This window comes from Prionailurus bengalensis, chromosome B4, assembly GCF_016509475.1.
Source record: "Prionailurus bengalensis isolate Pbe53 chromosome B4, Fcat_Pben_1.1_paternal_pri, whole genome shotgun sequence".
Classification (NCBI taxonomy): Eukaryota; Metazoa; Chordata; class Mammalia; order Carnivora; family Felidae; genus Prionailurus; species Prionailurus bengalensis.
Window position 1 is genome coordinate 81,310,556 of NC_057358.1, and position 26,607 is coordinate 81,337,162.

Sequence of the window (26,607 nt, forward strand, 5' to 3'; positions counted from 1 at the left end):
CTGATGTCCTCAGGCAGGGTGTCCATCACAAGCCGATATTTTCTAAACATTTCTTATCCATATTAATTTTTTTCAGAAAGCCTGGGCCAGACCCATAGTACGGGTAATTTTAAAATTTAAAGAAGCTATGCATGTTTCTTTCAATGTACTGATGAAGAAAACGGGGCCCTAGAGGTATCAACAAAATACTTTTTATTAAAACATATTGTTAAATTTGTACTCTTGAATCTTGACTCATCTATCTAATAATGGAGAATCTACTAAGTAGCAGAGATACTAAGAGTGCCCTGGGACACCAAGGGGGAGAAAGATGATTGAAAATGTAGCACCTGTTAGTTTCGTCTGAAAAATCACCTAAATTCCTGACATGTAGTTGTTGGCAAGTGAGGAAGTTTGAAACTCAGCTATTCAGATTGACGAGTAACTGACTCGTTAGTTCACTCAAGAATTTGTTGTTTCTACATCATCAGTAGTACATCAATCATAGTCATCCAAAACATTATCTCGTGTTATGGCAGTTGCTCAATTTCAAAAGACAGATCAAACAATGCTATGTGGTGGAACACTTTTTTGACAGAGGTAATTACTTTTAAAATACAAAAAATTCTGTTACCCCCATTTAATTAAAATATAAAAGTAAATCAGCCAACGAAACAACCACAAATCTAGGAACATTATGCTGAAGTTGCTGAACATGTGCAGAAGATAGAAAAACAAACAAACAAACAAACAAACAAAACGGCAGTCAATTAGGAAACAGGGTGGGGGAGTCCTAGGACATCCAGAGGAATACTAAGAGGGAATCATTATTGAGTCTCTTAGTTCAATTAGAATCCGAGTTGAGTTCAGGCTGGGTTGCAGGTTTTGTTGCTATTCTGTTTTGTTTTGTTTTGTTTTCCTTTGTTTTGTTTCCTTATTTTGCTTAATTTTACAATTTTATGGAGTTATAATTCATGCACAATAAAGTGGGCCCAATAAAGTTTGTAACTTGAGGTTTGACACATGTATACATTTGTGAAACCATTACCTAAATCAAGATAATGAACTTCAAACGTTTCTTTAGGCACTCTGGCAATACACGTCTGCTGTCTTTGTAATGTTTCCACTTGGCTAGGCTGAACTATTGCCCTCGGATTTCCCTTTCCTGTTTATTTCCTGTTTTAGTGGACCACCAGAGAGATTATTTGGGATATTTGGAGAACGGAGTGAAGCAGAAGGCATTCTGTGGCTCACAGAGGTTGTTGTTTAACTGCTGGTTTATTTTGTTGTAGGACACAGCTGCCATGCTTGCAATCTTTCCATTGTCACCTGGATTGCTTTTCATCTTCTCCAACACCAGATCTGGGTATCTCTGTTTAGCTCCATGGCAAAGCGCCCAAGCTTTTTGTAGGATACCAGTAAATGTCAGCTGAGAGGCAACAAGAGCTAACACAGGTTTCAGTTCCTTCTCATGTGATTCTGCCCGTGCACAGACTTTACATCCTTCACAAAAATGAACTTAACATGGATTGTGGACCTATGTATACAAGGCAAATCTCTAAAACTCTGAAAGAAATAGCACAGAGAAAACCTAGATGACTCTGAGTTTAGCAATGATTTTTTTTTAATTTTTAATGTTTATATTTGAGAGAGAGAGAGAGAAAGAGAGAAAGACATTGCATGAGCAGGGGAGTGGAAGAGAGAGACAGAGACAGAATCTGAAGCTGGCTCCAGGCCCTGAGCTGTCAGCACAGAGCTGAATGCAGTGCTTATACCCACAAACCGTGAGAGCATGACCTGAGCCCAAGTTGGAAGCTCAACCAACTGAGCCCCTCGGATGCCCTGGCAAAGATCTTTTAGATACCGCATGGAAGGCACGATCCATGAAAGGGATGATGGATAAGCTGGACTTCATCAAAGCTTATCAATAATGAATGAATTTCATAGCGACTATTATTGTGTGGCTTCTCTGTGTCAGGACATGAGTGACGTGATTTTTACTAATGTTTTACCCGTTTAATCACCACAACCTATTAACATAATCAAACAGAAATTAATTTGTTCTTCTGTTTTTGCATTATGATTAACATATTAGAAACGGGGATATTTTGACCAGAATTCCATAGATAAAAATCTCAAAATCTCATTTATGTTTATTATAAAGATGATGTTTTGTATTGGAAGATACGCAAAGGAGTTTCTGAAGTCCTTGTAGACAGTGAGCCTGCATGTCCAAAAACCAGTAGCAGTAAGAAACAAAAGGAACATGAAAGTATTGTGCAGCCCACTAGAAAGGTTGATTTTCTTTTATTTTTCTTCCAAGTTTTTATTTAAATTCAAGTTAGCTAACATACAGTGTAATATTAGTTTCACGTGTAGGATTTACTGATTTATCACATACCATACCCTGTGCTCATACCTCTGCCCACCCCCCCCCACCCTGCCGCAACCCTCAGTTTGTTGTCTATAGAGTCTGTATTATGGTTTGCCTCTCTTTTTTTTCTTCCCTATGCTCATCTGTTTTGTTTCTCAAATTCCACATATGAGTGAAATCATATGGTATTTGTCTTTCTCAGACTGACTTATATTGCTTAGCATAATACACTCTAGCTTCATCCATGTCCTTGAAAATGGCAAGATTCCATTCTTTTTTATTTTAAATGTTTATTTATTTATTTTGAGAGAGAGAGAGAAAGAGAGAGAGAGATAGACAGCAAGCGGGAGAGGGACAGAGAGAGAGTGAGACAAAGAATCCCAAGCAGGCTTTGTACCATCAGCGCAGAGCCTGATGTGGGGCTCAAACCCACAAACTATGAGATCTTGACCCAAGCTGAAAAGAGTTGGATGCTTAACCAACTGAGCCACCCAGGGGCCCCAAGATTTCATTCCTTTTGATGGCTGAGTAATATTCCATCATATATATGTATACCACATCTTCTTTATCCTTTCATCAGTTGATGGACATTTGGACTATTTCTAGAATTTGGTTAATGATGATAATTCTGCTATAAACATCAGGGTGCATGTACCCTTTTGAATCAGTATTTTTGTATCCTTTGAGTAAATACCTAGTGTGCAATTCCTGAGTCATAAGATAGTTCTATTTTTAAATTTTTGAAGAAATCCTATAATTTTCCAAGTGGTTTAGTTTGTATTCCAATCAACAGTGTAAGAGGGCTCCCCTTTCTCCACATTCTCACCAACATCTGTTGTTTCCTCTGTTGTTAATTTTAGCCATGATGACAGGTACAAGGAGGTAACTCAACGTCGTTTTCATTTGTATTCCCTAATGAGTGATGTTTTCATGCATGTTTTGGCCATCTGGATGTCTTCTTTAGAAAAATGTCTATACTTGTCTTCTGTCCATTTCTTAGCTGGACTGTTTGTTTTTTGGGTGTTGAGTTTGATAGGTTCTTTTTTTTTAATTTTTTTTTCAACGTTTATTTATTTTTGGGACAGAGAGAGACAGAGCATGAACGGGGGAGGGGCAGAGAGAGAGGGAGACACAGAATCGGAAACAGGCTCCAGGCTCTGAGCCATCAGCCCAGAGCCCGATGCGGGGCTCGAACTCACGGACCGCGAGATCGTGACCTGGCTGAAGTCGGACGCTTAACCGACTGCGCCACCCAGGCGCCCCAAGTTTGATAGGTTCTTTATAGATTTTGGATACTAACCCTTTATCTGATATGACCTTTGTAAATATCATTTCCCATTCCATAGGCTGCCTTTTAGTTTTGTTGACTGCTTCTTTCACTGTGCAGAAGTTTTTATCTTGATGAAGTATGAATAGTTCATGTTTGTATTTGTTTCCTTTGCCTCAGGAGACATGTCTAGTAAGAAGTTGCTGCTGCATCTGAGGCCAAGGGGTTGCTGCCTGTATTCCCTTCGAGGATTTTGATGGTCCCTGATGCACATTTAGGTCTTTCATCCATTTTGAATGTATTTTTGTGTATGGTGTAAGAAAGTATTCCAGTCTCATTCTTCTGAATATTGTTGTCAAGTTTTTCCAACACTATTTGTTGAAGAGACTGTCTTTTTTCCATTGGGTATTCCTTCCTGCTTTGTCGAAGATCAGTTGACCCTATAGTTTTGGGTCCATTTCTGAATTTTCTATTCTGTTCCATTGAACTGGGTACCTCTCTCTTTTTTTTTTAATTTTTAAAAATATTTATTTATTTTTGAGAAAGAGACAGAACACGAGTGAGGAAGGGGCAGAGAGAGAGGGAGATACAGAATCTGAAGCAGGCTCCAGGCTCTGAGCTCTCAGCACCGAGCCTGATGTGGGGCTCGAACTCATGAGGCATGAGATCATGACCTGAGCTGAAGTCAGATGCTTAACCAACTTAACCACACAGGCATCCCACTATGTATCTGTTTTTGTGCCAGTACCAGGCTGTTTTGATGACTAAAGCTTTGTAATATAGCTTGAAGTCCGGAATTGTGATGTCTCCAGCTTTACTTTTCTTTTTCAAGATTGTTTTGGCGATTTGGGGTCTTCTGTGGTTCCATACAAAGTTTAGGATTGTTTTTTCTAGCTCTGTGGAAAATACTAGTGGTATTTTGGTAGGGATTGCATTGAATGTGTAGATTGCTTCAGGTACTACAGACATTTTAACAATGTTTGTTTTTCCAATTCATGAGCATAGAAAGGTTTTCCATTTCTTTGTGTTGTCTTCAATTTCCTTCATAAGTGTTCTACAATTTTCAGGGTACAGATCTGAAACGTTTTGATTGGATTTATTTCTAGGTATCTTATGGTTTTGGTGCAATTGTAAATGGGATTGATTCTTGATTTCTTTTTCTTCTGCTTCGTTATTGGTGTATAGAAATGCAACAGATTTCTGTAGTTTGATTTAATATCCTGCAACTTTGCTGAATTCATGTATTAGTTCTAGAAATTTTAGTGTTTTTTTTTTTATTTTCTACATTGGCTACCTTGTTGTCTGCAAATAGTGAAAGTTTACTTCTTCCTTGCTGTCTTTTATTTCTTTTTGTTGTATGAGTGCTGAGGCTAGGAGTAACAGTAATCTGTTAAATAACAGTGGTGAGAGTAGACATCCTGTCTTGCTCCTGACCATAGAGGAAAAGCTCTCAGTTTTTGCTTATTGAAGATGATATTAGATGTGGGACTTGCATACATGGTCTTTATGATGTTAAGGTATTTTTCATCTATCCCTACTTTGTTTAGGTTTTTTTTAAATAAAGAATGGATGCCATATTTTGTCAAATTCTTTTTCTGCATCTATTGAGAGGATCATGTGGTACTTATCCTTTCTTGTATTAATGTGGTGTATTATGTTGATTGATTTGTGAATATAGAACACCCTTGCAACTCAGGAATAAACCCCACTTGATCATGTAAATGATTACTTTAATGTACTTTTGGATTCAATTTGCTAGTATATTGTTGAGAATGTTGCATTCATGTTCATCAGGGATATTGGCCTGCAGTTCTCTTTTTTAGTGGAGTCTTTGTCTGGTTTTGGAATCAAGGTAATACTAACCTCGTAGTTTGGTAGTTTTCCTTCCATTTCTATTTTGAGAGCATTTGCGAAGAATAGGTATTAACTCTTCTTTAAATGTTTGGTAGAATTCTCCTGGAAAACAATCTGGTCCTAGACTTGTTTGTTGAGAGATTTTTGATTACTGACTTAATTTCTTTACTGGTTATCAGTCTTTTCAAGTTTTCTTTTTCTTCCTGTTTCATTTTTGTTAGTTAATATGTCTCTAGGAATTTATCCATTTCTTGCAGATTGCCCAATTTGATGGCATGTATTTTTTTCATAATATTCTCTTATAACTATTTGTATATCTGTGCTTATCTTATTTCTCCTCTCTCATTTGTGATTTTATTTATTTGGGTCTTTTTGTACTTTCTTTTTGATAATTCTGGCTAGGAGTTTGTCAATTTTAAAAATATTTTCAAAGAAGCAGCTCCTGATTTCATTGATCTGTTTTACTGCTGTTTTTGTTTCTTTGTTTTCTTCTATATAATTTATTTCTGCTCTAATCACTATTATTTCCCTTCTTCTGTTGGTTTTAGGTTTCATTTGTGGTCTTTTTTCTAGTTCCTTTGTGTGTAGGATTAGGTTGCTTATTTGAGATTTTTCTTGCCTCTTGAGTAGGCTTGTATTGCTATGTACCTCACTTATAAGAGCACTTTTGCACATCCCAAAGGTTTTGGACCATCATGTTTTCATTTTTACTTGTTTGCATGTATATTCTTATTTCTTCTTTAATTTCCTGGTTGACCCACTCATTCCTTAGTGGGATGTTCTTTAATCTCCATGTATTTGTGGTATTTCTAAATATTTTCTGGTATTGACTTCATGTTTCATAATGTTGTGGTTGGAAAATATGCATTTTGTACTTATTGAGGACTAATTTGTGACCTGGTAAATGATCTGTTCTGGAGAATGTCCCATGTGTACTCAAAAAAGAATGTGTATTCTGTTCTTTAGGATAAAATGTTCTGAAAACATCTGTTAAGAATATCTGGTCGAGTGTGTTATTCAAAACCATTGTTTTCTTGTTGATTTTCTGCTCAGATGATCTGGCCTTTGAGGTAAGGGGTGTTGAAGTCCCCAACTACTATTGTATTATATTGTATTGTATTGTATTGTATTGTATTGTATTGTATTGTATTATTATGCTTTATGTTTGTTGTGAAATGTTTTATATATTTGTGTTCATCCAAGTTGGGGGAATAAATATTTACAATTGTTAGACCTTGTTAGATAGATCCCTTTATTTTGATACAGTGTCCTTCTTCATCTCTTGTTACAGTTTTTGGTTTAAAATTTAGTTTCTCTGATACAAGTATGGCTACTCAGGCTTTTATTTTGCATACATTTTCATGGTAAATGTTCTTCCATTCCCTCACTTTCTTTTTTTCTCCAATATATGAAGTTTATTGTCAAATTGGTTTCCATACAACACCCAGTGCTCATCCCAAAAGGTGCCCTCCTCAATACCCATCACCCACCCTTCCCTCCCTCCCACCCCCCATCAACTCTCAGTGTGTTCTCAGTTTTTAAGAGTCTCTTATGCTTTGGCTCTCTTCCACTCTAACCTCTTTTTCTTTTTTCCTTCCCCTCCCCCATGGGTTTCTGTTAAGTTTCTCAGGATCCACATAAGAGTGAAACCATATGGTATCTGGCTTTCTCTGTATGGCTTATTTCACTTAGCATAACACTCTCCAGTTCCATCCATGTTGCTACAAAGGGCCATATTTCATTCTTTCTCATTGCCACATAGTACTCCATTGTGTATATAAACCACAATTTCTTTATCCATTCATCAGTTGATGGACATTTAGGCTCTTTCCATAATTTGGCTATTGTTGACAGTGCTGCTATAAACATTGGGGTACAAGTGCCTCTATGCATCAGTACTCCCGTATCCCTTGGGTAAATTCCTAGCAGTGCTATTGCTGGGTCATAGGGTAGATCTATTTTTAATTTTTTGAGGAACCTCCACTCTGTTTTCCAGAGTGGCTGCACCAATTTGCATTCCCACCAACAGTGCAAGAGGGTTCCCGTTTCTCCACATCCTCTCCAGCATCTATAGTCTCCTGATTTGTTCATTTTGGCCACTCTGACTGGCGTGAGGTGATATCTGAGTGTGGTTTTGATTTGCATTTCCCTGATGAGGAGTGGCGTTGAGCATCTTTTCATGTGCCTGTTGGCCATCCGGATGTCTTCTTCAGAGAAGTGTCTATTCATGTTTTCTGCCCATTTCTTCAATGGGTTATTTGTTTTTCGGGTGTGGAGTTTGGTGAGCTCTTTATAGATTTGGATACTAGCCTTTGGTCCGATATGTCATTTGCAAATATCTTATCCCATTCCGTTGGTTGCCTTTTAGTTTTGTTGGTTGTTTCCTTTGCTGTGCAGAAGCTTTTTATCTTCATAAAGTAGTCTATTTTTGCTTTTAATTCCCTCTCTTTTGGGGATGTGTCAAGTAAGAAATTGCTACGACTGAGGTCAGAGAGGTCTTTTCCTGCTTTCTCCTCTGCAGGTGTCTTTAGGTCTAAAATGAGTCTCTTGTAGGCAGCATATAGATAGGTCTTGTTACTTTATCCATGCTGACATCCTATGTCTTTTTATTGGACATTGAGTCCATATACACTCAGAGTAATAATTGGTAGATATGAATTTAGTGCCATTTTATTGCTAGTTTTGTCGTTGTTTCTGGATATTTCCTCTGTTCCTTTCCAGTGTTTTTTCTACTCAGAAAGTCCCCTTTAATATTTCTTGCAAGGCCAGTTTAGTGATCATGAACTGCTTTAGTTTTTGTTTTTCTGGGAAACTCTTTATCTCTCCTATTCTGAATAATAGCCTTGCTCAATAGAGTATTATTCTTGGAGCAGTTTTTCCCATTCAGCACATTGTATATATCATTCCACTCTCTTCTGCCTACCAAATTTCTGTGGAGACATCTGCTGCCAACCTTATTTGTCTTCCCTTGTAAGTTAGGAATCTGTGTCTAGCTACTTTTAGGATTTTTCTTTATCTCTATATTTTGCAAATTTAACTACAATATTTCTTAGTGTTGACCTGCTTTTACTGATTTTGTTGAGAGATGTGCCTTCTGTATCTGGAAGTCTGTTCTCTTCCCAGATAAGGGAAATTTTCAGCTATAAGTTCCTCAAATAAACCTCTGCCCCTTTCTCTCTCTTCTTCTTCTCCTTTCTTCTTCTTCCTCTCCTCCTCCTCCTCTTCTTCCTTCTTCTTCTTTCTTCTTCTTCTTTCTTCTTTCTTCTTCTTCCTTCTTTTTCTTCCTTCTTTCTTCTTTCTTCTTCTTCTTCTTCTTCTTCTTCTGGGACTCTGAGCTGTCAGCACAGAGCCCCACTGGGGGCTCAAACTCCTGGATTGCAAGATCATGACCTGAGCCAAAGTCGGCTACCCAACTGACAGATTGGGTAGATTTCTTTCTTTTTTTTTTAATTTTTTTTTTCAACGTTTATTTATTTTTGGGACAGAGAGAGACAGAGCATGAACGGGGGAGGGGCAGAGAGAGAGGGAGACACAGAATCGGAACCAGGCTCCAGGCTCTGAGCCATCAGCCCAGAGCCCGACGCGGGGCTCGAACTCACGGACCATGAGATCATGACCTGGCTAAAGTCGGACGCTTAACCGACTGCGCCACCCAGGCGCCCCTAAAGTAGATTTCTTCTGGGTGTATATTTAATGATTCAATTTCCAAGTATAGAGATGGGACACCATGTGGGAGAGGATAAGAAAAGTTCAGTTGTAAAAAACTAACAATTAGAATTCATCCTCCCAATTCTAACTTTCTCCCAAATCCTATCCTTAAAAGTGAGGTACAAATAAGGAAAAATAGCATGAAAGCATTAGAAGATACACACACATATATACACTCACAGGCCTTTAAAACTTTTAAGAAATAAAGTCATGTTAAAATAGGCTTCATTAAATAGATAGCTTTACTGTTTTGGTGTTCAGGTAGGACTACTGATGGCATATTATAGAAAACACTGTAATATACAATAATATACATCTACAAACGTTTATTTGTTATTTAGTATTTATTATTATTATGAGCCTCAGTTTATTTTCTTGAAAAAGCTGTTACTTTGCTGACCATATCTTTGAAGGCTATTTTCACTTGCTTATTCCTGAGGGTATAGATGAAAGGGTTCAACAGAGGGGCAACTGATGTATTTAAAACAGCCACGCCCTTATTAAAAGTTTCTGCATCCTTAACAGAAGGATTTATGTACATAAAGATACAACTTCCATAAGATAGTGAGACCACAATCACATGAGAGGAACATGTAGAAAAAGCTTTTTTTCTCTGTTGAACAGAGGGGATTCTCAGAATTGTCCTGATAATGTACGTGTAGGAAAGGATCACTAGCACCAAGGTGAAGATGAGGGTGACTGCAGCCAAGATGAACTCCATCACTTCTATGAAATGTGTGTCTGAACAAGCTAGACGCAACAGTACAGTGTAGTCACAGCAGTAATGATTGATGATGTTGGATGCACAGAAAGGCAGCTGGAGAGTCATTATATGAGGCCCAATGACAACCAAAATACCCGAGAGCCAGGAACACAAGACAAGTTGAATGCAGAGTCTCCTGCTCATTACAGTTGTATAGTGTAGGGGTTTGCAAATGGCAACGTAGCGGTCAAAGGACATGGCAGCTAAAAGATAAAACTCGGTTGCTCCCAGAAGGATGGCAAAAAAATACTGAGTGAAACAAGCAGCAAAGGAGATAGTCCTGTCTCCAGTTCCAATGTTGACTAGCATTTTGGGAACAAAGACAGAGGTAAAAGATATTTCCAGAATGGAAAAATTCCGGAGGAAGAAATACATAGGAGTCTGGAGGCGATAATCCAGCGTGGTCAGAATGATGATGGTCAAGTTTCCCATGATGCTTAAGACGTAAGTTAGCAGCAGAAAAAGGAAAAGCACAGCCTGAAGCTCAGGGTCAGCTGTCAGTCCAAGAAGAATGAACTCTATCACTGATGTCTGGTTGCCCATCACTAGCTTCACGCAAATTAAGAGAGAAAACTATAATAATGACAAAGGTTGGAATAAAATGAAAGGTTCCAGATTTTTATTGAAACATAAAATCCAGGTAAAAAAAAAGGAGGGAAACCTTAAAACTCTGAATCCTTCTCTAGCCCTCGTTTTAAAACTGACATATCTTCTAAGGAAATGTTAACACGTTTTCTTATTTTACTTCACAATTAACAAAGTTCCTCCTTCTTAGGCTCATACTCAATTAGTTCTCCTAAATTGTATTCATATTCATTTCTCATCACTTTTCAATTCATTTTCATTTATATTTGCCTTCTGAATCTATTTTGATTTTCCTCTCTAAGTTATTAGATGCTGTCTGTCACATATATATAGACAAATCTAAAGCAAATTTAGAGTAGGGTTATTTGAATTAAATAAATTTCTTAAATTAGCCTTTTAACTCTCAGCTTATTAGCCAACAAAGTAAATACAAATGAAGGTATGAACTATAGGAATAAAATTGAACTTGGCTGTTTCCTTCATTTTGCCGTTCTATATTTTTTCTTATTTATTTCTGTTTTCTCATTTTGAATAATAAATCTCTGTATCTGCTGAAGCTCTAAGCCTGGATTGACTCTTCTCTTAATTCTTAATAAAGTGTTTGCAATGCATATAACTTATAGTTCCTGGGTCACGGCAAAGATCTAATACAATGCTGTCACATAGGGGCGCCTGGGTGGCTCAGTGGGTTAAGCATCTGACTTTGGCTCGGGTCATGATCTCACAGTTCATGGGTTTGAGCCCTGCATGAGGCTCTGTGCTGACAGCTTGGAGCTTTGAGCCTGCTTAGGATTCTGTGTCTCCCTCTCTCTCTGCCCCTCCCCCGCTCGCACTCTGTCTCTCTCTGTCTTGAAATTAAATAAATGTTAAATAAAGGTGTTTAATGCTATCACAATTTAATACAGATATATGGACTAGTCAGTACTTGGGGAAGCATTAAATTAAAATAATCTCACTGATTGTGAGAATTGTGTGAGTTTTCAGCATATTACAGTTCCTTAATTATCCGTTCAAATTCAACTCTTCATACAACTTTAACAATTGCAATCAATAATAACTCTTTCTTCCCCTTCTGTATTAAAATTTACCAAAATAACACTTGGTCATAAAGCCCAATTATTTTCCAGTTATATCAAGTATGTACACTTTGTCTGTACAACTTTAACACAAATCTATTGCTCAAAGGATAGGCTCTTATTTCTCCCATATCTTTTATACAGAGATGAGAAAATTGTACAGATTTGGTAAAAACTTTAACATAAATTTTTTTGAAGTAATAAGAGAATCTAAGGTTTATTAGCTCCTTTTCTATGAAATTACTTACATTCATGATTTTTAATTTTTTTTTAGTTTAAATTTAATTTAGTTAGCATATAGTGCAATATATTGGTTTCAGGAGGAGAATTCAGTGATTCATCAGTTTTTTGACTTCTTTAGATTCATAGCCCTATTTTCTTAAATGCTATAGTTACTATACATATAAAAATTCCACTGACGCTTATGCATATAGCTCCTCAGAATTATCTTTTTGTATTTTTCATCATCAGACACAAAGAAATATTACTAAGAATTCTTTTCTCTACTCAAAAAAATTATGAAATTATTTTCATTTTAACAACTGTTTTACATAGGTTGATAATTTTTATATTACGCCATGTAATGAGTTAGTAATAGTCACACATTATATATTTCTATCAAGGTAAAAATTCCAGAAGTATTTAATACGGACAAAAGAAGAGTTTTGCCAACTTGGGAAGGCTGATTGTCTAGAATTATATGGGAAAATTTTAGTGTTCCTAACACAACTTTAATCAGTTTGCACTTTTGCAGATAATTGTCTTTTGTATTGAATACTTCCATATTAACAAATTTAAAAGTTATAATATGCTACACACTTATAGGTGTTATTGAAAATTCAGTTATGTTATTGATAATTAGATTAATACACCAATAATATAAATTTCAGTGTTAGTTGAAATAATGGCTTTCTATGGCTTCATGAATTATGTTGATTACTTTCTAATGGGTACAAATAAGTGAATATAGGTAATTAAAAATGCGCACAAATAATGAGTTTTGCAAAAATATTTTATATGCAGAGAATATTAGGGCACACCTATTCTACCATGGCAACATAGCTCATTAGACTGTAATATTGCCAAACTAGTTGAAATAAATCTTGGGGATTTGAACGATTGGTAATGATTTTCCGTGTCTACATGAAAATAGCTAATGTGTCAGAAAGTTTGGAGACATGGATGTTAACCTTCCCGTTTTAGATCCTAACTATTAATTAAGACTTATTTTCTAACAGTATTCAAGCAATTGTATTTGCTAAGGAACATTAATATTCTGAAATTTCCATTGTGTAAGTAATCAGTTTTTTGACAAAGTGAAAACTTTGTCCATTATTCCCACATAATAGAAACACTTCATTGGATTAATGAGTGAGTGTTCAAAAATGAGTGTGAAACCATTTAATTATTAGGAAGTGGCCTCATCATCTATCAAATAAAAGATGAACACAATGAGAATCTGTATATAAAAAGAAAAATTTATATCAAACATTTGTCAGCAAAATAAAAGATGATACTCCTTTATAATAAGATTCATGCTATTTACAGAAAAATTGTATATATACCATATGTGATATATACATAGTCATATGTATATATGATCAAATAATAAATACTTGACCCAAACAAGATTTATCTGGCAAAAAATATATATATTTACTCAAAGACTTACTGCTGGTACAGTGATTTTTTTAAGAGGTTTATTTGTAGTTGAAAAGATGTGGAAGAGCTTTCCCTAAAATTTTGAGATAAATTTAGTTATGAATGTCTTCTCCAAAGTAAAATCATTTCTACAATTAATTGTATGTAAGTGTCATGTTTAGCCTCTGTCTCCTTCTGTGGTGGACCTGTTTGCTAGTTTATGAAGCATTTAGGAGGAAAGTTCAGAAACTTGAGTCCATGGGAAGTAGGAGAGGGCTTAGTGGAAAAACAGAAGAAAGTGTGATTTGATTTGCTTTAAGCTCTAATTCTGTGAGTATGGTGTAACATTTTCTGCTGAATGTATGTGTATATGCTGACCTGTCATATTTAATTTTTTTAATGTTTATTTATTTCTGAGACAGAGAGAGACAGAGCATGAGTGGGGGAAGGGCAGAGAGAGAGGGAGACACAGAATCCGAAGCAGGCTCCAGGCTCTGAGCTGTCAGCACAGAGCCCCAGGACTCAGGGCTGGAACTCACAAACTGTGAGATCATGACCTGAGCCAGAGTCGGTCGCCCAACCGACTGAGCCACCCAGGCGCCCCCAAAACTGTCATATTTTAATTTTTTTAGCTGTATCTGTTTAAATCAATCAAAATATTGCTTAAAAAGAATGTATATGCAGTTGTATCAACAAGCAAAATGAAAGGTAGACAGCAAATTAATAGACTGTACGTGTCTAGTTAAATGCAGCCATCACCAACCCTCTCCTACCTCAAACAGGTGAATCACTTCTGCCTTAGTTTCAAATCAGCTCCTTCCATGGCTAAATCAGAGAATATAAAGGCTTAGGACCCACTGGGAAATGGTCCCTGGGTCACCAGAATTTGATTGCTTCAGAATGCTGAGGAATGCCTGGCTTTTTGTCCCAACAAAGATCTGTCAAATTAGCAGGTAAAAAGAAGAAACAAAGTATGTAAGCAGATTGAAATCCCCTGCCAAGTCTTCCTTGCCATTCCCTTGCTCTTAGAATTTATCTCCCTATTTTTCTTACTCATTTTGGTCTGTGTGAATGGATAGCTTGCTATTCCTTTGTCATCCAGGCCCGTGGTCAACTCAAAGCCTTTGCAGTGGCTGTTGCATCTTTCTGTGATGTTCTTTCTCCAGACATTACCTGACTAGCACCCTCATGTCCCTGAGATCTCAGAATTGGGGCGTGCCTCAGGGGAAGCTTCCCTGATTATACTATCCAAGATGCCCACTACCCAATCACTGTCTAACACCTTAACTGGCTTGATATCTTATGCCCAGTAGATTTTTTGTTGCTCCTCACACCACTCTTAAATTCTATTAATTATTTCCTATGTGTTTATTGTCTTCTATCCTCACTAAACCGTAAGCTCAACTAACTGAAGGACTTTATTTAGTGCTGAATCTCTGGGACTTATGAAAATGACTAGCACGTATTTGGAATCCTAGAGGTATGTATTAATTGAATCTTGTTTTTTACTGGAACCTTATGTAAGAGCAATTTTCCATAGGCTTGAGCTATCCCAACATATCATTTGCCTTCATCTATTATAAGGGATCCAATGTCTTTGAAACAACAATTCCTTTTCTCCAAAGATACTTCATACAGAAAAAGATATGATTGACACATCAAAAGTGTTAACAGACTTCATATAAATATTTGATTTATATTAAATATTTCAAATAAACTGATCTGAAAGGCCCTCTTAAGTGTTCAGTTAAGGAAATAGATTTCACTATAACATATCCCACTCAAGGGATAACATTAAAGGAAATTTGTAGTTCTTCCTGAAAGCTAATCATGATTAATATTTCTGATTAAATGATGAGGATACACATGCAAATATCACAGACCAAATAGTTAACAATTTTTCAGGCAAAGAAAACACACAAAAAAATGGAATGTTAAGATTGCACAATTAACGTTTTTTAATGTTTTTATTTATTCTTTTTTTTTTTCTGAGAGAGATAGATAGAGTGTGAGTGGGGGAGGGGCAGAGAGAGAGAGGTAGACACAGAATCCAAAGCAGGCTCCAGGCTCTGAGCTGTCCCCACAGAGCCCAATATGGGGCTCGAACTCATGACTGCCAGATCATTACCTGAGCTGAAGTCCGATGCTTAACCCACTGAGCCATCCAGGGGCCCCAAGATTGCACAATTAAATAAAATGTCACCTTTATAATTCTTTTCCTAACTTGATCTTATGTTTTAAAGTTATATAGGGGTGCCTGCGTGCTCAGTCAGCTAAGGATCTGACTCTTGATTTCTGCTCAGGTCATGATCTCACAGTTTGTGAGATCAAGCCCCCCGTGGGGGTTTGTGCTGACAGTGTGGGGCCTGCTTGGGATTCTCTCCCTCTCTCTCTCTCTCTCTCTCTCTCTCGGTCTCTGCCCCTTCTTCGCTCATGCTCTCTCTCTCTCTCTCTCAAAATAAATTAAAAAAACATTTTTAAAAATCTTTAAAAAAATTAAAAATTGTATAGAATTCCAGTCAAAAATTATGCAGACGGTTCTTCTAATCTCCAATTCGCATGTGCAAACCTTCAGTATAAAGTCAATTTATTGATGAGAAAAATGTCCAACCAAACTTATGTTAAAAAAGATCAGATGGGCACCTGGGTAGCTAGTCAGTTAAGCGTCCGACTTCAGTTCAGGTCATGATCTCTCATTTCGTGATTTCGAGCCCAGTGTAGGGCTCTGTTCTGACAGCTTGGAGCCTGGAGCCTGCTTTGGATTCTGTGTCTTCCTCCCTATCTGCTCCTCCCCCCGCCCCTCTCTCTCCAAAAAGAAATAAACATTAGACATTTTTTTACATAATTAAAAAATCAGATGTATAAAATAAGCACTGTATAAAATAAATGCACAAAATAAAAATTTTATAATTTACATTCAGTTTACATACACACACACACACACATATATATATATATATATTTAAAGATAACAGAAAATTAAAGATATGGAGATAGGTAGATTGATAGAACATGTATATATGCTAAATATACCCACGCCTCAAAATGATTTTAATCAATAAAAGCCTTTTATGTGCAAAATGGAAATAAGAAAAAAAGTTGTAGGGGTGGCTGCGTGGTTCAGTGGTTTAAGCATCCGACTTTTGATTTTGGCTCAGGTCATGATCTCACAGTTCGTGAGTTTGAGCTCTTCATCGGGCTCTGCGCTGACAGTGAGGAACCTGATTGGGATTCTCTCTCTCTCCATCTCTGTCCCTTCCTCTCTCTCTCTCTCTCTCTCTCTCCCTCTCAAAGTAAATGAATAAAAACAATATTGTATGCAATGTGAACTTCTTCCAGATAGCCACTAATTGCTTGCCTGACACCACACTGTCACACACATAGTAATGTTAATGATTCCAATATTTTCTCAGGAAAGCAGGCCAATTTCACTCTGAAACCTCTCTTTGACTCATATACGCATAAATACAATGCTTTCATCCTTTGATATATTATCTCTTCGTGCAACTTCTTTAGCACTTAATCTAGCCTTGTGAAGTAACTGCTGAATCCCTCCAATGCTTTAATGATAACTCATCTTTTTATATTCTCTTTGCCCTTTCTTTTAATGTAAGCCATATGGGTGCTGCCAACCATTTCTCAAATATGTCTTTCATTGAAATACTTTGCTGTATAAAACTCTGCTTCAACGCTCATATTCCTTGTAATGCCTTATATGAGAAATATGTACTAACTTCTCTATATGCTTAAGCAAGTTTTTGGCAACAACCATTTTAGGATATATTGGGGTGTGTGTGTGTGTGTGTCTGTGTGCGTGCACAAATATCTATATAGACATATAGATATGTATTCCCTGCAGGAAGGAAATAGCATGATACCTTTGCTGAGTAAATATTTGTTGAGGATTTATTTAAGCCAAATTAAGTGTCTAAATTACATACTCCATTTTATTGAGACATAATTGATTTGTAATAAATTTCACATGTTTAAAGTATACAGTTTGATGAATTTTGAGATCTGTCATAAACCTATGAAGACTTCACCACAGTCAAGATAACCCTAAAATTGTCCCATACCCCTTTTAATCCTTGCCTTGCAACCCACCCTACACTCTCACATAGAAGATCAGTTCTCTGGGAAAGAATTTATCAGTTTTGCAACTGTGTGAGTGTTATTCCAAAGGAAGAAGAAAGAAAGGGCCTATTTTTACCAACTGCCAACTCTAAGTTCTCCAATTAAGCATTATAAGCATAAAGGTATTCAGATATTCTGTTTCCTTTGCATGTTTTCCACAAATACCCAACATCGTGGCATTACCATTTTTTCTGTAGATGTTAAATATAGCATATAGCCTATGTTATTTATAGCTATGCTTAGTCAATGTTTCATTATACACCTCAGTGAGTAAATGGGTGCTTTATGTTCTAACAGATAATTTATAGGGACTATACTGAGAGCTGTGGTATCTAGGGGCAGTATGTTCTAACGGCAGCTAGAGTTCATGCTGAGATCAATGTAGTGATGAGATCCAAAAGGCAAATGTAAATCTAAGCCAGGTAAAAGATTCCAAGAAGAGGATAGAAAACAATATTGGAATATTGAGAATGGAGAGACAGACAAATGAATGCAGAGAGATTTCAATAAATCACGTGGGTAAATAGAAAGGTAAGTAGGAGAAACTGGATACAATACATGGTTAACATTTACAACTTCTCTGCACCATGCTTTATACTAGGAAAAATTTAGAGTCTAGGGATTGTCTGGAATTAGTCATGAATCTTTTATCACTTTGCCATTTCTACATAACAAAGCTCCCTGAAATTTAGTGTCTGAAAACAACAAGCATTATTACTGTTTATGAGTCTCTGGTTCAGCGAGGCAGTTCTGCTGATATGGACTGGGTTCTCCCACTTCCTGGGGAATCAATTGGCTCTAAGCTAGTCTAGGATGGCCTCGGTAGAGATGAATCAGTTCTACTTCAATAGATGTCTGTCCCAGCAGACTAGCCCTTGGTTTGCTCCCATGAGAATTGTGCGGGTGCGAGAAAGAAAGAGAGAGAGAGAGAGAGAGAGAGAGAGAGGAATGCACGCTTGGCTTCTTGATACTGACACTCTGAGTTGTCACAACATTCCTTCTGTCACATCTCTTTGCAAAAGCAAGTCACAGGTCTAGGCTAGATTCAAAGGATGAGAAGCAGACATTTTCCTGCTGAGTGGAGCTGTGGAGTCACGTAGCAAAAGACATGGCCATTTTCTTATCCATCCACCACACCAGCTCATGAAGAATCATCTAATCACTTTCTTTTTCTTTTCTTTTTTTTTTTTTTTCTACTCTGAGCTTCATTATCCTAATCACTTTAAAAGCCGTTTTGACCATATTGGTCTCCCAGGGCTGCCATAACAAATTACAAACCCGGTGGCTTAAAACAACAGAAATGTATTCTTTCACAATTCAGGAGGCCAGATCTGGTGGCTCTGAGGAACATGTGTTTCTTCTAGCTTCTGGTGGTGGCCAACAGTCCTCGGTACCCCTGGCGAGATCTCTTCAGCTTCTGTCTCCATCTTTACATGGCTGTTGGTCCTGTGGATCTGTGGATCTTTGCGTCTCTTAATCTCTCCTTAAATAGTGACAATAGTCATTGGATTTAGGGCCCACTCCAATCTAGTATAACTCTATCTTCACCTGATTACACGTGTAAATGCCCTATTCCAAATAAAGTCACATTCACACATACCCACTTTTAGGACTTCAACTTACCTCTGTGGGGGACACAATTCGTTTCACAACAGTGATGATATATATTGTGTGGAATATGCTGAAGAGATATCAAGTATCCTGATTACCATTAAAAACATAAGCCTATAAATTCATAAAATATAGAAAAGCCCAATCTATAGACAAGTATATAAGAAATGGAGAAAAAGTCAACTAGCATTAGAAAAGCTTCCCTCACTTTCTTTTTGGCCTTGCCTATGGTACCTGGTCAAACACAAGGCATGCTTCTTTTTCAACTTAAAGTGAAGTTCCTTTTGCAAATTGATCCATGAACGTTTTTACCCTATCTGCAACCACTTTGCCGTTTATAAGCCATACATTACTCTTTATTGTTGTCAAATGTTTTATTTCACACGATTTTAGAACTTGCTCCTTTATAGATGATAAAGTGAGTTTCAAAGAGTTTCTGTCTTGACCAAGGTCAACAAGATAGTTAATGAAAGAATCAGCAATGACATCTAGGCTTTTATTTCTATTTTCAACTTTCACTAGTTTTGCCTTTCCCCATTTTATCAAGATATAATTGACATATACCACCATATAAGTTTAAGGTATACAGAATAATGTCTTGACATACACATATGACACAATGATTACCACAACAGATTCAGTTAACATCAATCACCTCATACAGTTACAATTTTTTGTCCTTATGAGGAGACATTTTAGGCTCTACCTGCTTAGCAACTCTCAAATTGTCCATACTGCGGAATGAACTGCAGTCTAGTTGCTGTACATTGCATCTCCAGTGCTTATTTATCTTATCACTGGAAGTTTACACCTTTTGATCCCCTTTGCCTATTTCCAACCCCTACCCCCTGCCTCTGCTAACAACAAACATCATCTCTTTTTCTCTGAGCATTTGTTAGATTTCAAATATAAGTGATTTCAGACAGCGTTTGTCTTTACCTGCCTGACATATTTTACTTAGCATAATGTTCTCAAGGTCCATCCATGTTATCACAAATGGCAGGACTTCCTTCTTTTTTATGGACGCATAGCATTCCATTGCATATACATGTACACACACACACATACATATACACACACAGTTTCTTTATCCATGCATTTGTCATGGATCCTTCAATTGTTTCCACATCCTGGCTATTGTAAGTAATGCTGCAGTGAACATGGGAATGCATATATCTCTTTCACATAGTGATTTCACTTCCATTGGATATGTATCCAGAAGTGGAATTGCTAGGTCATATGGTGGTTCTCCTTTTAATTTTTTTGAGGAAACTTCATACTGTGTTCCATAGTGGCCGTTCCAATTTACATTTCCACAGCAGTGCACGAGGGTTCCCTTTTATCCACATCCTCTACAGTATTTCGTATCTCTTCTCTTTTTTGATGATAGCCACTCGAACAAGTCCAAGGTGATATCTCATTGTGATTTGAATTTGCATTTCCCTGATGATTAGTGACTTTTAGCACCTTTTCACGTACTTCTTGGCCATGTGGATGTCTTCTTTGGAAAAATGTCTATTCAGGTCCTCTGCCCATTTTTAAGTTGGATTATTTGGAGTTTTAGGCTACCGAATTGAATGAGTTCTTTATATATTTTGGCTATTAATCCCTTACCAAGTATATAATTTGCAAATATTTTCTCCTATTCTATAGATTTTTTTTTCATTTTGCTGATTGTTTCTTTTGCTGTGCAAAAGCTGTCTATTTTGATACAGTCCCACTTGTTCATTTTTTATTTGTTGCTTTTGCTTGAAGCATTCTATCCAGAAGTCATCGCTAGGACCCATGTCAAGAAGTATTTTCCCTGTTTTCATCTATGAGTTTTATGGTTTCATGTCTTACACTTCAAACTTGAATTTGAATTAATTATTGTGAGTGGTGTCAGACAACGGTCTTCTTTCATTTACGTGTGAATATCCAATTTTCCAACATAATTTATTGAAGTGACTCTTTTCTCTAGCTGCACTGTGTACATGAGGGACTGATTTCCACTCATGGTAGGCTCAGCACCAGACATCTGTGGAGACAACAGAGAGGACCTGTAATCATGAAGGGAACCCAGAATTGGCTGTCTATCAAATCCCAGCAAAGGAGCTCTCCTACAGTGAGTGGCCTTAAATGAGAACCTAGACATTTGGATCCCTTTGCTAAATCTTTTTAAAAAGTGCCCAATTCAAATGAATGCAATATTTCTTCCTGATTTTGCTCTAGCTCTTACAGTTTTTTTTCACAGAAATTCATAGAAAACAATGCCTTTATGTTACATAATGTAATTTTTTTTGTTTTTATCTTATTGATACTCTCATCCTATACACAGGGTATATGTAAGTAATATAGGAAGGTATTCTGATTGAAAGTAGTTTCACAAAACTTAAGTATAGAGAGTAAAATATAAAGGTACTATATTGAGGTTTTGAATTCAAAACTTCTGTTTAAGACCAATTAAGGGTTTACAAGAGAGCATATTTCCAGCCATTTATCTATTCATTTTCATACATGTTTTTACTCATTTAGGTTTGAAAAGCATAATCCAATGATTAGGCAGATAAAATCCATGGAAACCAAAACTAACAGAATCTCCTTTCCATAACCTCAGTGTCGTTTTGCAGGAAATTATAAATAGGAGAACATACCTAGAACCACAAGGTGAATTTTCTTTTCCTTGCTGGTCTTCTAGACGTTCTATAATTCCAAATTGGTGATGGAATAGGCAGTATTTTTATTCTGACTAGAGACCATAGGGATTGTATTCACTGCACAGCTTAATTAGAAATCCCAGGCGGGATTTCTTTGGAAATAACAACAATGAACATTTGATGTAAATTTGGTTTTCATTTTTGAATACATTTTCCAGAGATGATCTTTGCTTTTGGTTCCATAATAAAGTTTCAAGTTGTAAAAAAAAATGTTTGTAATGGATTTTCATCACGCAATTAAAATATTGGATTTATGAATGTTCACCATAGCAGTCTTCTTTAAGTTCCTCAAATATTCAGTGACTGTTCAGGTATTTGTGATATTATAGGCACAGTGCAGGGCAGAAAGAAGTCTCCATAACACCACAGATGGCTTTCACTTTATTTATTATCTGTTTGTGGATTAACAACTTAAATAAATAGGCCTGAACAGGGAAATTGCAAATTTTAATACAGCTAATTAAAATAATATGTCAAAAATGTGTTTTCTGCACTGTCTTCAGAAACAAAAAAATCCGTTCATCCTGAGGGATCCTCATTCTTCAAACATAACAAATTTTCCTTTTACTTTGTTTTTTCAGTTTTATGGAGCTATAATTGAAAAGTAAAATTGTATATATTTAAGGCATACAATATGAAAATTACATATTTGTATGCATTTTAAATAAATAACCATAGTTAGGATAATGAACACACACATCGCCACAAATTGTCATCATTTTGTGTGGGGATAACAATGCTTAGAATATGCTGTGTTAGCAAAGTTCAAGTATACAATGCAGTGTTATTAACTATAGTCATAATGCTGTATATTACATCCCCAGAAGTTATTCGTCTTAAAACTGAACACTTTGATCAACATCTCTCCATTTCTCCCACTCCCTAACTCATTCTACTCTCTGTGTCTATGAGTTTATTTTTGTTTTTAGACTCCACACAATTGAGAATATTAGTATTTGTCTCTTTGTTTCTGGCTTGTTTCATTTAGCATAATGCCCTCTAGGTCATTCAATGTTGTCACAAATGGTAGGATTTCCTTTATTATGGCTGAATGATATCCCCCTTTGACTTGGTCTTAAAAGTGACTTTTCTGGATTTGACACTGAAAGCACAGGCAAGAAAAACAAAAATAAACATGCGGGACTACATCAAATGAAAAAGTTTCTGTGCAGTAAAGACAGCTAAGAGCATGAACCGACTGAAGTATTTATGAGGAAATAGAAATCAGGAAGTGAAAGAAAACAAAAAGAGCATAGCATCATCCACTCTAGTTTCATCACATTGTTGCAAATGGCAAGATTTAATTCTTTTTGATCACCAAGTAATATTCCATTGTATATGTACACCACATCTTCTTTATCCATTCATCAGTAGATGGACATTTGGGCTCTTTCCATAATTTGGTTATTGTTGATAGTGCTGCTATAAACATTGGGGTGTATGTTCCCCTTCAATTCAGTGTTTTTGTATCCTTTGGATAAATACCTAGTAGTGCAATTGCTAGGTCATAGAGCAGTTCTATTTTTAATGTTTTGAAGAACCTCCATACTATTTTCCATATGGCTACACTAGTTTGCATTCCCAGCAAGAGCGCAAAAATGTTCCCTTTTCTCTGCATCGTTGCCAACATCTGTTTTATCCTGAGTAGTTAATTTTAGTCATTCTGATAGGTGTGAGGTGGTATCTCATTGTGGTTATGCTAAGCGAAATAAGTCAGTCAGAGGAAGACAAATATCATATGATTTCATTCATATGTGAATTTAAGAAACAAAACAGATGAACACAGAGAAAGGGAAGGCAAAATAAGATAAAAATAGGAAACCAAATCATAAGTGACTCAAATACAGAGAGCAAACTGAAGGTTGCTGGAGGAGAGTTGGGTGGGAAGAATGGGCTAAATGAGTGATGGGTATTAAGGAGAACACTTGTTGGGATGAGCACTCGGTATTATATGTTAAATTCTATTTCCGAAACCATTACTACACTAATTGTTAACTAACTTGGATTAACAAAAAAAGATACCGGTAAGAAAAAAAAGAAACCAACAGAGCAACATGTAGGGAAAGTTTGGTCATGAAGGGCAGAGAAAGGCAGGATAATACCTAGAGTAAAACAAAGGACAGAGTAAGATTTTTATTATTGTTATTTATTACATTTTTAAGATGGAAACCATGAGCCTATTTAATAGCTGGTGTGAGGGAACCATGTATAAAGCTCTTCCTCCCTCATTTAGGAAACAAAATGGCATAACCTTCATTTTAATTTTTGAATTAAAGTATTAACTTAGAAAAATGAATATATTAGGATAGAACAATTACAAACAGATATTTATCATAGTAAGATCTGTGCCTCTAGTACTAACAATGTTTCATTTGAAATAAAGATTATATTAACTGACCACCTGTAACAGTATTAAGATAATCATTTTCTCCCTTCAAATTTTAATTTAAATTCTAGTTACTTAACATACAGTGCAATATTTGCTTCATGAGTAGAATTCAGAGATTTATTGCTTACATACAACACCTAGTGCTCATCCTAACAAGTATCCTCCTTAATAATAATGTCAATGAGGATGATTATGATGATAGTGATAAATGGTCAATAAGAGTAGCTAATATTGGGGTGCCTGGGTCGTTCAGTCAGTTGAGCGTCTGACTTCGGCTCAGGTCAGGATCTCGCAGTTTGTGAGTTCCAGCCCCGTGTCGGGCTCTGTGCTGACAGCTCAGAGCGTGGAGCCTGTTTCAGATTCTGTGTCTCCCTCTCTCTGCCCCTTCCCCGCTCACTCTCTGTCTCGGTCTCTCAAAAATGAATAAACGTTAAAATTTTTTTTAAAAAAGAGTAGCTAATATTTTGTGTTTACCATTTGCTAGATACATGTTTGACAATTTATATATAATACCTCAATTAATTTATATGACCACTCTCTGAAAAAAATAGTATTTTATCCCCATAACAGACACCAGGAAACTTAAAAACAGAGTTGTTAAAAAATGTCCCAAGGTATTTAGGTACAAACGTGTGGAGTTAGGATTTGAAGTGTGGCTGTCTCATTTAATGCCAACATATACAATATAATATAATTTCTTTCCTCTATATTCCCTCTCCTCTCTAATTAGATTATTATGGTAAAATATGGTAGCAATTGTGTAAATCAACATTTTGAAGATGGGAGAAAAGGAAATGAAAACCTATGACAGAAAGAGTATCCCCACTCATTCTGGTTAGTCTCCTCATCTTCAAAGAACTTATATTAAAGAATGTTAAAATAAGTTTTCTACTTTCCACTTAACAATGCTGAGAATGCAGAGCAATCCTTAGGGATAAACTGGAAGGTTATACCCGTTGAACAACATCTCCCTTCCCTACCCCACCCTGCCTCTGGCCCTGGCAACCACCATGCTAAGCTGTTTCCATGAGTTAGTTCAGTTTTTTTCAGATTCCACATGTGAGATCATTTCTAGACTGCAACCTAATTAACGGCTCTGAACCAAAATCTCTCAGATAAATTGAATTCCAAAACCACAGAAATTGTGAGGTAATCAATGTTTATTAATGGTTTAAGTATTGAGGTAAATTGTGACATAGCAATAGATAATAGCAATAGATAATTATAATCAATAGATTGTTTGCTGAGAGTTTTTATAAAGAATGACTGTGAAATATAATCAAATCCTTTGTGTGTACCAAATGAAAAGTTAGTGTGATTTTCTTTTTTGAATCTGTTAAAAAGGTAAATTACATTGGTTTTATAATGTCAGATTTGGTCCTTAAATGTTATCGTTTTTATGTATTACTAAATTATTTTTCCTAGTATCTAATTTTGGACCTTTACATTAATATTCAAGAATAAAGAATAAAATTGGTAATATTCCTTCCTAGTACACAATTTATTGGATTTAGGTCTCAATAGTGATTCACCTTGATAAAATAATTTTGAATACTAACATGTTTTCTATTATTTATACACAAAAGCAGTTTGTAAAAGACTGTGTGTGTGTGTGTGTGTGTTTTAAATTGGTAGAATTTTATGGTGAACGCATCTGGGTCTACACTTGGGAGAGGGGGAATTCTCTTGAGTACAGTATCATCTTTAAAAAAATCTTTGTCTAATCGAGTTTATTTCTTCTTAAGTCAGCCATAGAATATTATATTTTTTCCTCAGATTTTTAAAATTGTATTCATCTACACTGTTGTCTTTATTTGACATTTATTCCTGTTTTTTCCTGGAATACCCAAAGGGAGATAACTTTTATTTATTATTTATTATTGTTATTTTTATTCACTATTTTTTAGAATATTATTTATTCACTTTATTTTCTGAGTATATCTGCCAGAGTATTGTCAAATTTTAATTCTTTTCAAAGAATCACTATTGGCTCCACTAATACTCTATCTGTATATTCATTTTATTTAATCTCTGACATTTTCTTTTTTTCTTTTCTTTTTGATTTGTTTTTTTATTTAATTTTTTTAATATGAAATTTATTGTCAAATTGGTTTCGATACAACACCAAGTGCTCATCCCAACAGGTGCCCTCCTCAATACCCATCACCCATCCTCCCCTCCCTCTCACCCCCCATCAACCCTCAGTTTATTCTCAGTTTTTACGAGTCTCTTATGGTCTGGCTCCCTCTCTCTCTAACTTTTTTTTCCTTCCCCTCCCCCATGGCCTTCTGTTAAGTTTCTCAGGATCCACATAAGAGTGAAACCATATGGTATCTGTCTTTCTCTGTATGGCTTATTTCACTTAGCATAACACTCTCCAGTTCCATCCATGTTGCTACAAAGGGCCATATTTCATTCTTTCTCATTGCCACATAGTACTCCATTGTGTATATAAACCACAATTTCTTTATCCATTCATCAGTTGATGGACATTTAGGCTCTTTCCATAATTTGGCTATTGTTGACAGTG

The 26,607-nt window shown here is 36.2% G+C and overlaps 1 protein-coding gene across 1 annotated transcript; it reads right to left on the bottom strand.

Annotated features, from left to right (window-relative positions):
- Window positions 1-9,549: 9,549 nt before the first annotated feature.
- Window positions 9,550-10,488, bottom strand: LOC122473041 (olfactory receptor 2AP1-like). The gene has a single exon (XM_043563156.1). The coding sequence runs from the start codon at window positions 10,486-10,488 to the stop codon at window positions 9,550-9,552; it is 939 nt and encodes a 312-aa protein (XP_043419091.1).
- Window positions 10,489-26,607: the final 16,119 nt, after the last annotated feature.